This window comes from Diabrotica virgifera, chromosome 2, assembly GCF_917563875.1.
Source record: "Diabrotica virgifera virgifera chromosome 2, PGI_DIABVI_V3a".
Classification (NCBI taxonomy): domain Eukaryota; kingdom Metazoa; phylum Arthropoda; class Insecta; order Coleoptera; family Chrysomelidae; genus Diabrotica; species Diabrotica virgifera.
In genome coordinates, this window is record NC_065444.1 from 12,239,289 (window position 1) to 12,251,948 (window position 12,660).

The window sequence follows — 12,660 nt, forward strand, 5'->3', positions numbered from 1 at the left end:
AAGTATCCTATCGACAAAAATTAAAATGCTGTATGGGTGAGGAGTATAGCTTTTGTACGCAATTTTTGCATTTTGAAGCAAATGAAGTTGGATTCTTAAAGCTGTTAAATAAATAAACGTGCGATTTTTACCATTTTTTATGATTCTCATGGTATATCAATAAGATTCTCATGGTAATAAAAAATATATAATTTTTACCGTCGAGTTGATATACATTTTATTTATTCGCGCCAGTAATGACATTCAAAATTGCCGCTGGCTTCAATCGTTGTTTCTAGTTTGAAACAACTACACTTTTTTAAAATAATTTTTTCTTGGGAGTTGGGACAGATTCTTGGTCTTCTTCTTCTTTTTTGAAGTTATACTTCTTTAGACGCGTTGGTAGTAAATTTATATGTGCGCGAATTCATCAAAGGTCTTGGTCCTGGGCGCAGCTGAAACGTTAAACGTGCTCTGATTGGGTAATTACAATAAACTGTCAATAAAATTGTTCAATATGCCGGTTATGAGTAAACACATGTTGTGTATATTAGTTTTTATTGTTGTGAGGGCATAGAAAAAAGCAAGATTTTAATTGTAGTGACTTTTTAAATAGTTTTTAAAAGCAAGAGGTAAGTACGTAATTGAAAATGTTTCAGTATCGTAATAAAAAATTACATAGGTACCTACCTATTTGGAAAATGTAAAATAAACCTACCTAGTATGTAATGCTTTGATTTACATAATTTGATAACCAACGAAATTTCTACCAATATTCATCTAATATTGTTTTCTTACTCTATGTTTTGTTGTATTTTAATATTTCAATTCCACAAAAATCAAACTAATTTGGTTAAATTCAGAACTGTCAAAAGTTTAAAACGTTCAGTTGGTCTATCTTTCAACATGTTGCATATGTCTCCGTAGCCAAAATCTAAAGATGCTTGAATTTCAAAGCTAATCGCGCCAATGTACGCAGGTTCAATCCCAATACAAACTTTTATTTTTTAATCTTTTTTATACATTTTATTATTGTAAGAACATTATTATAATTTTTTTTTCAGAAAATACGTATTTAGTTAAAAAATTTCCAACAATTATTGTTCAGAAATCATTTGTGTGGCATTTTTCAATGCGTATGTGTGTGATTTATTCTTTTATTTTTTTAATTTTTGGTATTGTTTTAATAAAATTTTTTGAAAAGTAGTAAGTATTAAAATTAGTTTAATATTTAAATAAAATATGAATAAACTCTTTAAAGTATATTAATTCCGTTAAAATCATAATAATAATAGAAGTACATATAACTTCTTACGTGCGTACAAAGTACACACACATTCTTTTTTTTGTGTAGACATGACTGTTTTGTTGTTCCATCGTTTTCGTGGTCTTCCCACTGATCGTCGTCCTATTGGGGAATCGTCTCTCACCGTCTGTACTACCCTATTTGTTGTCATTCGACTTATATGACCATAATGTCTTACCATCAACTACCACGTGTCTTACGAGGTGGGGTTTTAGGGGGAAACCCAGAAGTAGGGGTGCCATCTTTTTCGGGGTCACAAAACTGACGTTCTCAACAAAATTCAGCTTGTTTTTTCACCTGGGCATTTGAATAAGAAGTATATTTAATGCTAATTGTTCATTATTTCAGAGGACATGGTTGGAATAAAACAAACGAACTTTAACTAAAGATTTAATGTCAGTTATTCTTAACTATTTCAGAAAAAATATCAAAATTAAAGAAGCACTAGTATAGGCAAATTTAAACAATGGTATACATAAAAAATAGGAGGCACATTTTTATTTTACTTTTCACGCGAAATCTTGATAAAGTCTTGATAAAAAGTTTGCTTGTTTTAAAACCTCCCATGAAATAAAATTCAGGTTTTTTAAAACCTGTTTCATAATTTTACAGACACTTTTCTGTTTCGTACATTTATGCAATTAAAATATTTAATGAAAAATATGCAGATATATTCGCTATCGGAATGGATTAAAAAATATATTCACGAAATTCAATAAGGCAGGATAGAAAAATGAATATTTGGGGACTGCCACCACTGTGTATAACTGGGAACCTTAGCGAAAATTGGAAATTCTGGAAACAAAGATACCGCATATCTCGTGGCAACAGAAGTTTCCGAAAAAGAGGGGAAGAGATACAGTGTTTCTAACATTAATTGGAAAAGATGGGCAAAAATGCCAGCTTAGTCCAGACTGAACTGGCTGGTATATCCATACCGTAAAAGGTATTGGGACCGTGCAAGTTCGGAAGAGCGACACCTGGTTTCATAGCTCAGCAACATTTTTAGCACTTTTAATTAAATTGGCCAATTACATGATCCTGGTTACTGGATAATTGTCAAGGCCATAGCCCAAAAAAGCATTAGAAGAAATAGTAAGATTTTGGTTATATTATTAAAAGGTAGACATTGTTAGTATGTAGTAAATAAAATTAATTATTAAAATGCAGTACTACAAGCAAAATACAATTAATTAAATTCACTTTAATAATTGCATATCATATCAATATTGTGGAGCAACATATAATTTTTAAAATTTATAACACAACGTTTGCGAAATCCCATTTTCTTCAATGACTGAAATATACCTACGTCAATTTGACAATATGAATTATTTACGCACATAGAATCCCTACAAGACGAAAGTACTAAGGATCTCTACCAAAAAAGACTTGAGGAAAAGATCAATCTTAGCCCTATTGAAATCACAGACAATATAAACGAAGCATGGGAAAAAATAAAAAATCATATAACTAGTAGTGCAAAAGAAGCCATTGGAGAAAGAACAATTGACTTAAACAGCGGCAGAAACCAAAAACCATGGTTCACACAGGAAGTCAAAGATTTAGCAAAAGAGAAGAAAGATGCATACGTAAGATATATTAACAATAGGACCCCAGAAGGGTATCAAAGATATAAATCAGAAAGAAATAGAACAACTAACAGAATCAAAGATCTAAAACAAATATATTGGGAAAAATTCTCAAATGACATGGAACATGATTTACGAGGAGGTCAAAGGAAGGTATGGAACATGTTGAGGAACAGGAAGAAGCCGGTTACCGAAGAATTACAAATTAACGCAACAAAACCAGAAGAATGGGTAACTCATTTCGAGAATCTATACAAAGACGATAACGACGATAATAATGAAGTACAAAGAAATGACCTACAAAACATTCACCAAGAAGAAACAGAGAATGACAACATCACCCAAGAAGAAGTAAACGAAGCAATCAAAAGATCAAAAAATAGAAAATCACCAGGCCCGGATAATATACCAAATGAATTAATTAAATACGGAGGTACAAAAATAATAGAAGAGATAACAACATTATTCCAAAAAATTGTAAACAACATGACAGTACCAGAGGAATGGAGAGAGAGTATAACAATACCAATCTACAAGAAAGGCGTAAAGACAGATCCTACGAACTACCGAGGAATTACACTAGTCAATTCTACATCAAAACTATTGACAAAAATTCTATCCCAAAAAATATATAAGAAAGCCGGTGTATCGGAAGAACAACAGGGTTTTCGCCCAAACAGATCTACAATAGACGCTATTTTCATAATGCGACAATTAGTTGAGAAATCAATAGAATTCGACAAGCCCATGTTCACATGCTTTGTAGATCTGAAACAAGCATTCGACAGAGTACGATTAAAGGACGTGCTCACTATCCTTGAAAAGAAAAACATAGGTCAGAGGTATAGAAACATAATCAAAGAGCTCAATAGATCCAACAAAACACGAATTAAAACCACACACGGGCTCACGGAAGAAATCAAAAACAATGCAGGCATTAGACAAGGGGACAGCCTCAGTCCATGCCTATTTAATTTAATAATGGATGAAGTTATAGGTAGTGTTAACATAATGAATCAGGGATACAAAATGGGTAACCGAACCATGAGAATACTTTGCTACGCAGATGATGCAATCTTAATAGCCGAGAACGAAGATGACTTACAACGCCTACTACAAAAATTCAAAATAACCGCCGAAAAGTATACCCTGACACTATCCAAAGAGAAAACCCAATCGATGGTAATATCCAGGAACCCAATTAGATGTAAGTTAGTAGTGGACGACCATATAATCGAACAGGTAATGGATTGCAGATACTTAGGTGTGGAAATATCTAGCGACAGGCATCTGTGGCAAGAATCAAAACAGCAGGCAATGAAAGCAGCGAGAATATCTGGTTTCCTGAGGGATATAATCTGGCGGAATAAATATATGAGCACCGAAAGCAAAGTCCGCATTTATAAGACATGTGTTAGACCCGTACTGACATACGCAGCTGAGACAAGGGCCGAGACAACAAAGACCAAACAGATAATGAGAACAACAGAGATGAAAACCCTAAGATCCATAAGAGGTATCACACTCAGAGATAGAGTACGAAACGAAGACACATTGAGAGAGCTAGGCGTTCAGGACGTAGTGAGATGGACAAGAGCGCGACGACGCATGTGGAGGGACCACGTAGATCGGATGGACCCTGAACGTAGGGCGCATTGGGCGAAAACACAGAAGCCCAACACCAAGCGACCCATAGGAAGACCCAAAAAACGATGGTACGAGAGTTGGAGCTCCGGATCGCAGCAAAGACTGTAACAGAAGAAACAGGACCTAGTCCTATTACAAGAATAAGAAGAAGAAGAAGAAGAAGAATTATTTACGAAATATGTTAAGAAAGTTGTAAGATTTCTCCGCTACTCACGCACGGTCGTTTCTCGTATCCTCTGCAAGTACTTACACACAGCGAATAGCCGGTAAAACCACAATAATCTGCACAGACAGCAGACAAGCCCTACTAACCCTGGATAGACCACGTGTCACATCAGAATTGGAGTGTCATTAGTCACTAGCCCAAGTTTCGGATGGTAACAACATTATCCTGAGGTGGGCTAAAGGACACAATGGGAATAAAGACAACCGCATTGCTGACCAGCTAGCTAGGAAGGTAACAAGCCTAAGACTCTTAGGACCTGGTGATCTTTTTGGCTGATCAACTACAACAATCGCGGAAATTGCCAAATGTCGCTCCCACACGCAAACCGTGAGAAGATGGGAAGAAATATCAGCATGTAGACTTGCCAAAGTAACTCTAATGAACCTTGGGAAGTTATCATCAGAAAAGTATTTGGAAATAACCTGGAAGAACCTACGCTTGACAGTTGGTTTTTAAACTGACCATTGTCAATCAAGCAAACACCGCCACATACTGGGGCTAGTAGATACACTTCTACGAAGGAAGTGTGAATGAAACGACGAAACTGTCTAGCATGTCCTATGATTTGTCTACCATTCTGGAAATTGCATGGAATTTGCAGGATGGACAATGAGATAAGGACGACAGCTCCCAAGGAGGATGCACAATGGGTCAATTGCGACCTAAGTACTGTAGGACTTGATTCGACCTCCCTACTCTACATATAAAGAATCAAAGAAGTGCACACAAACAGAAGGGCAGACCAAAAAAGCAGTATAATACGAGACTGAAAGGCTTACGACATAGTTCTGATTTTGATAATGATTGTAATAACGATTCTTGGGCAAATTTTGATATTTTTTCCTTTTGCGTTCTCATTAATAACTATCACGTAAGTTTAATTAAAAATACATAACTGTAGCGTCTATCGCTAAAAGACATTTACTGTGATATTTTTTACAACAGCTTGTTTTGTTCTGATATAAGTCTGTAACTATAACTAGATTTTATACATACAATTTGTGTCTTTTTACACTAAACTGTCAAATTTTTGAAAAATATATATTTTTTCCGGAAATGATTACGTTTTGCAGATTGTTTTATCTAAAAATAAAATCTTGCAAATAAAATATAATTCATCAATGAATTTAAAATCAGTCTAAACTATCCATCAAATTACAATGATATTTCACAAAAGAATGACAAATTTTCACATAAAATCCAGTGTTAAAAATATTTAATATAGGGAGATAAAACAATTTGTAAACGTTTAGTTTACAGAGCGTGGGCGCAAAATTTCGCGCCATCATGTATTAAATGCATTAATTTTTTTAATCCTGAAAAAACTAATAGGCATTTTCTAAAAATTTACACGCAGAATGAAAGATTGCATTATTACCTAGGGCCGAATATCCCCGAAAACTTCCATAATGTTTATTTTAATAAGTTACAGTGGTGAAAAAAAAGAGAAAATTTAGTGTGATTTTTAATTTCAAATATCTCATTCAAAATAAACTTTTTGGTTATTCTAAGGGACTTTCGGCCCTCGGTAATAATGTAATCTTTCATTCTGCGTTTAAATTTTTAAAAAATACTTATTAGTTTTCTCAGGATTCGAAAAATATTTAAAAGTATTTAAAACATATTGGCGCGAACTTTTGCGCCTACGCCGTTAATATAAGATTAAAAAAAGTTAATTAAATTTTTATTCTTTTTACTCTATTTTAATAATATAAATAGTTATGCTATTTAAATAAATACTGAGACCATACTTTACCTAATAATAGCAAAACATATTTAGCCCCAATTGTTGGTGTAATGAAAATTACATTTTTAATTACTTAACTAATGTTTCACATTCTCAAAAAAAAGTTCTTTAAACATTCTTGGAAGATTGTATAGCCCAGTTTTATTAGCATCTAAGCATATTTGTAGGGTAGGGAAAAGAAAACTTTTTTGCATTTTTTTTGAGGGCACAAAATTGACATTTTCAGCCACATTCAGCTTGCTCGTATGATTTTTAGAGATTGAGCGGAATTATCTCTGGACTGGACTGGATATAATTTTTATATTAATGAAATAACTCAGTATTACTAATATACAAGGCAAAAATGGCGGGTTCGTTGGAAAAAATATTCCCATGAGATCTTTTTGCATAATTACATTCGTGAGACACCCCAGAATAAGGTGCAAGAAGTCGCCCACTCGAAAAGTGGTCCAAATTTTTTTTAACAATTTTTTTAATCAAATTGCAAAAATCAATATTTTCGGCTCGGACAAATTTTTTTATCGATTTTTCGGATCATTCCGGACAAAAAAAGTCTCTTTTAATTTTTCTCTAAAGTTGACCGTGTTTGAGTTGTATGCAATTGAAAATATGAAAAACGCGAAAATGGCCATTTTTAAGACTTAATAACTCGGTTAAAAATTATTATTATGAAAGTCAGAAATTGACTGAATCAAATTTAAAGCCCCCCCCCCCCTACATGATCCTGAAGAAATTTGTGTGATTAATTTATTACTAAGCTGTTATTTTTAATTATTAATATTGAGCGGTAAGTTCGTATTGACGCGGCTGTAAATGTGAGTGCGAGTGAGATGCACCATTGGACTGCTTGAATGGCATCTCTTTCGCACTTATCATGGACAGCCGCCTTATACGTGCATGGCGCTCATTATTATTACTTAAAAATAACAGCTTAGTAATCAAATAATGACAAAAATTTCTTCAGGATCTTGTAGGGGGGGCTTTAAACTTTGATTTAGTAACTTTCTCACTTTAATAGTAATATCTTTTAACCGAGTTATTAAGCCTTGAAAATCGCCATTTTTCGTTTTTTCAATTTTAAAATGCTTTTACCTCGAAAACGATCAATTTTAGAGAAAAATTATAAGACACTTTTTTTATCCAGAATGGTCCAGAAAACCTAAAGAAAGTCCCAGTCAAAAATATTGATTTTTTGCAATTTGATTAACAAAAATTGATTAAAAAAATTTGGACCACTTTTCGCGTGGGCGACTTCTTGAATATTATTCTGGAATGTCTCACAAACGTGATTATGCAAAAAAATCTCATGGGAATATTTTCTCCAAAGAACCCGCCGTTTTCGCCTTGTCTATAAACGAAGGTATGATCTTAGTATCACAAAATTAACTTTTAATATGTGTTTTAATAACATAATAATATGTGTTTTCTTATGATGGGTGTTCTCAACGAATACTGTGTTTGTTAATGTACAATTTTTATTATCTATCCACTACAAATTTAGACATTATCATTTCCTGCAGTGCTTTAAGCAGCAGTTTTGCTTTACTGGGTGTAAAAAATTTATTTTATTTTACACTTTTATTTCATTTCTAAGTTAAGAGTCTGACGTATTGTTCTTTAAATAGTATCATTGTCTGTCTATCTGGAAGGTCTAAAACTACCTAGGCTCTCTGTTCACCAGGCCCGGCCCTCCTAGAGATTTTGTTTGCCGCCCTAGGCAAAAACTCAAAAATTTTACATGGCTCTTAATTTGCTGAAATCTACCACTTAATGCATTAACGGTTGTGTCTATAGTTGTTAAATAGAAGTCAACTTTATATTGTGTCTCTGGATCTAGGTCCATACTTTCATCTTCAGCCTAGTTTCCGGATTCTAATTTCTAATAGCTTTGATGAGCCCTTTTGCGTCTGTCAAATAGCCTTGGAATTTTAAAACACTTCCGAGAGACTAGACTTAAAATGGATTTCCGATTTTTCTAATAAACTTATAACTTGACACGCTCCCATATCAATACTCTGCATATGCGACTATGTTGATGTGAAGTAAAATGTTATGCCATATTACCACAGAGCAAAGAAAAGAAAAATTACGGATTTGATTTGCTAAACAGCTTGCCTCATGAGCAACCATTTTATCTTTGTTTTTATTGACAGTGATTTCTACAAGAGCATCGTAAATTTGTTAAATTTTGTATCTAATGAGAGTAATTGCATCAATTATTCTACTTTCCCAATATAGTTTCGGGCAAAGCTTTTAGTTAGGCTAGAAATATGATTTTTCAGCATAGTTCAACGATGAATAGATGCCGAGAAAAAGTTGTAAATTTTGTGCGGCTTTAACAGCATCGTTCACGACTAAGTTAAGTGAATGGCTATAACATGGGACAAAAAATGCTCTAGGATTCATATTCAAAATTCTGTTTTGAACTCCCCAGTTCTTCTCTTCCATGCTTGCCCCATTATCATACCCTTGTCCTCTCATATCTTCCAAAGGTATTCCCAGTCCATTCTGGGACTCTGTGTCTGTAACTCCCAAGCCAGTGGTTTCCACTAGAGGCACAAATCCAAGAAAATGTTCTTAAATTTTAATACTTTGTGAACAGGAATCTAAATCGACAAAATGTACAACAATAGTCACCTGTTTCACCCCAGCAATATCAGATATACAATCTAAAATTATGCTATAATATTTTGCTGATTTAAAAAAGTTTAAAATTTTATTTTTGATTTAATCATGGAGGAGCTGAATAATTTCATTTTGAATACGTTTTCCCAAGTAGTGATGCTGCTTGTTACTCCCATTAGTTATTCTCCTAATGTGCTCTTGTAACACAGTATCAAAATTTTTAGAGTTCAGAAAGCTTAAAAAATTACCATTGTTTTGATGAACATGTTTATCAGAATCGCCCTCATAGGATGACACTGATGCGCTAAGAACTGTATTATTGATATAATAAGTCGTTGTATTACATTTTTCCAATAACCAGTTTCTGAATTTAGAACTTTTTGTATTTCTTCATATATGATTTTGCCCGATTCTAGTCTAATTGCTAGTTCTACCCACTGTCGCTGTAACTGTAGATGAGCTGGAGACTTAGCATGGCTGGACAAAGCTTCTGCCATATGTTTATAATTATTATATCCATTTTCAGGAATGTTAATTTTAAGTAAATTTCAGTGAATTTAGTTTAGTTCTGATCCTACTATTCTTATGCGATAAAGAAGAAGGCGATGTTGTCGATTTTCCGTCGAATTGCAATTCCAAACCTTGCAATTATTATGGTTTAACTTACTTAATTCTCGTTTTTACAGTTGCATTTTTGCCGCTCTTGTTCATAGTATTGGTTTTTATAATATTAAAAACATAATTTATTATTTCTTCAATTTCAAAAATTGGCTGTGCTCTAAAATTTGCCGCCCCCGAATTTTCCGCCCTGGGCAACCGCCCAGTTTGCCCACTCCTGGGGCCGGGCCTGCTGTTGACTAAAAATATCACCGCCAGCGAAGATATTTGAAGAAGAATAGTGCTTGCCAATAAGTGTTAATATAGCTTGAGAAGACAAATGACCTCAAAACAAAAAAATTAAAGAGACCGGTTATAAAACACTAAGACCAGTGCTAACATATGGAGCAGACACGTGGTCAGTTACACTTGCACAGATAGACCAAGAAATGCCTAAACGTTTCTAGCGAAAAATCCTAAGGAGAATATATGGAAGAATAAAAGAGCAAGGTTTGTGGCGCATGCGTTGCAACTTTAAGTTCTATAGAAATTTTGGGAAACCTGACGTTGTAAAATTCATTAAGGCAACAAACCTTAATGGATAGGGCATATAATCAGGCGAGAGGAAGATGCCATAGTCAGAAAAGTTTTTGGCCGAAGAGGGCCGATAGGACAACGAGCAAGAAGAAGACCGAGACTTAGGTACCAAGATAACTTAGAGAATGATTTAAAATCTATTGGAGTTAGAGCGTGGAGAAGAGTTGTCAGAGACAGGGGTCAATGGACGATTGTTTTGAAGAAGGCTTTTGCTCATAAGGAGCTGTGATGCCACTGATGATGATTAAGTCTGTCTATCTGATAGCTACCCTTTTTGATCAAAGATTAACTTTCAGAATATTGTCTTTATAAAAAGACGAATAACTCAAATGATGTAAAGTTTTGAGTTATGGCACCTTGTACAAATTGCATCAAGAATTTTAGGAAGAATTTAAAAATGCAATAATATGCAGGATATACTATGTAGTATTTAAAATAACAAAGTTGTAGTTCACTTACGCTCGTCATAACTTGCAATCCACATAAATCAATTTTCATATATTGTAAGCTAATCTTGAAATACCCTGTATACATAAATTTGTTACACCCAGAATAGCAATATTAAATTTTTCACATTTAAAAATATTGTGTACAAAACTAAAACAAAATATTCTTACTGAAACTGTTTTTTTCTATTTATAATATTCACAAATTACTCTTCCGGTTTCTATGAGTTTCTCTTTTTCTGATTTTTCTTCGCATGCCATTTAGATCTTATAGATTCCATATTTTTGAGATTCTGGACGTGGCTCCACGGCTTCAGCTGGTGTAGCTCATTTTCTAAAGTTACTTCGTCACTTTGTTTGGAATTAGTGTCTTCTGGAGCAGTTTTTGGTGCAATAATGGATACAGCGATGTAGGCTTTTGGGTTTTTACTTGTGCTATCAGGTTTGCCTAAAATGTTATCAGCAATTAGCAAAATAAAATTAAAAATGAATAACCATTTTCAATTTTTTTGCAACACGAAACTACAGCCGCATCACTATTCCAGTTCAATCAGAGACTGCAGCAAGCACCTCTACCGGTTTCGAAACTTATTAGTCTCTCATCAGGAGGCACATATGCTGCTCTCTCTGACCCAACTAGGACAAACCCCGGCGTGCAATCACGAATTGCAACGAACGAAATGGCAGTGATGCCCTAGCGGCAACTGCTATCAAAAAACTAAGTTTTCAATCTAATAGCACATAAAACAACATCCAAAAATGTCATTCTAGTTCATATATAAATAGTTCATAATAGTTCAAATAATCACATATGCTCCTCTCTATGACCCAACTTATGGCTTGCAAGTTATGGCTTGCAAATTGTAGAAGCCTCGGAGGTATTACCAGAGAATGTTCCCATTGTTTTCAGTCTGGTAGGATGTAGAATGACATTTTTGGATGTTGTTTTATGTGCTATTAGATTGAAAACTTAGTTTTCTGATAGTAGTTGCCGTTAGAGCATCCCTGCCATTTCGTTCGTTGCAATCCTTGACTGCACGCCGGGGTTTGTCCTAGTTGGGTCAGAGAGAGCAGCATATGTGCCTCCTGATGAGAGACTAATAAGTTTCGAAACCGGTAGAGGTGCTTGCTGCACTCTCTGATTGAACTGGAATAGTGATGCGGCTGTAGTTTCGTGTTGCAAAGAAATTGAAAATGGTTATTCATTTTTGATTTACGTTTACTCCCATTGGAGTACGAAGGGAACCATTCTCGTTGGAACTTTACCGCGCTGAGCAGATGGGACGTGAATTATAAATTGTAAAATTCCCTCATCTTCCTTAGTCTCAGCATCCGTAATGGCTTGCAAATTGTAGAAGCCTCGGAGGTGTTACCAGTGAAGGTTCCCATTGTTTTCAGTCTGGTAGGATGACAATTTTTGGACACTTCAAAAAAACACCAGAAATAGCAGGAAAAATAACGAGAAGAAAATTCAAACAACTAGAATAGAAAACAAAGAGGCGTTGTAAAAGCTAGTACAAGAAATTCTAGAGCATAACAACAGATACAAAAGAAAAATATTCTCTAAAAGAATAAAAGAAAGCACACAGTCCTTTAAACCAAAATTGATGATATGCAAAGAAAAGGATGGAGTATTACTAACAGGAAAGCAAAAAATTATAAAGAGATGGAAAGAACACTTTGAAGAAAACCTAATCGCAAACAATGAAAATGTCGGAAAAGCACATTGAAAATCCGAGTTATTAAGAAATGGTTCATATAATAAAGAAACTAAAGAACAATAAAGCGCTAGGGAAGGTCGTAATTTCGGTAGAATTATTAAGTCATGCAGGATCCGAACTCTGAGGAAGAATTCATTATCTAATAATATTAAAATGGACCAAGGAGCAAATGTTGGA

The 12,660-nt window shown here is 34.3% G+C and overlaps 1 protein-coding gene across 1 annotated transcript in view; it reads right to left on the minus strand.

Annotated features, from left to right (window-relative positions):
• Nucleotides 1-1,662: 1,662 nt before the first annotated feature.
• LOC114333350 (uncharacterized) overlaps nucleotides 1,663-12,660 on the minus strand; it is a 941,557-nt gene continuing 930,559 nt past the window's right edge. Inside the window, exon 8 of the mRNA XM_050643392.1 lies at nucleotides 1,663-11,210. Coding sequence (XP_050499349.1) covers nucleotides 10,984-11,210 — 227 coding nt within the window. The 3' untranslated portion in view covers nucleotides 1,663-10,983. The remainder of the gene's footprint in view (nucleotides 11,211-12,660) is intronic.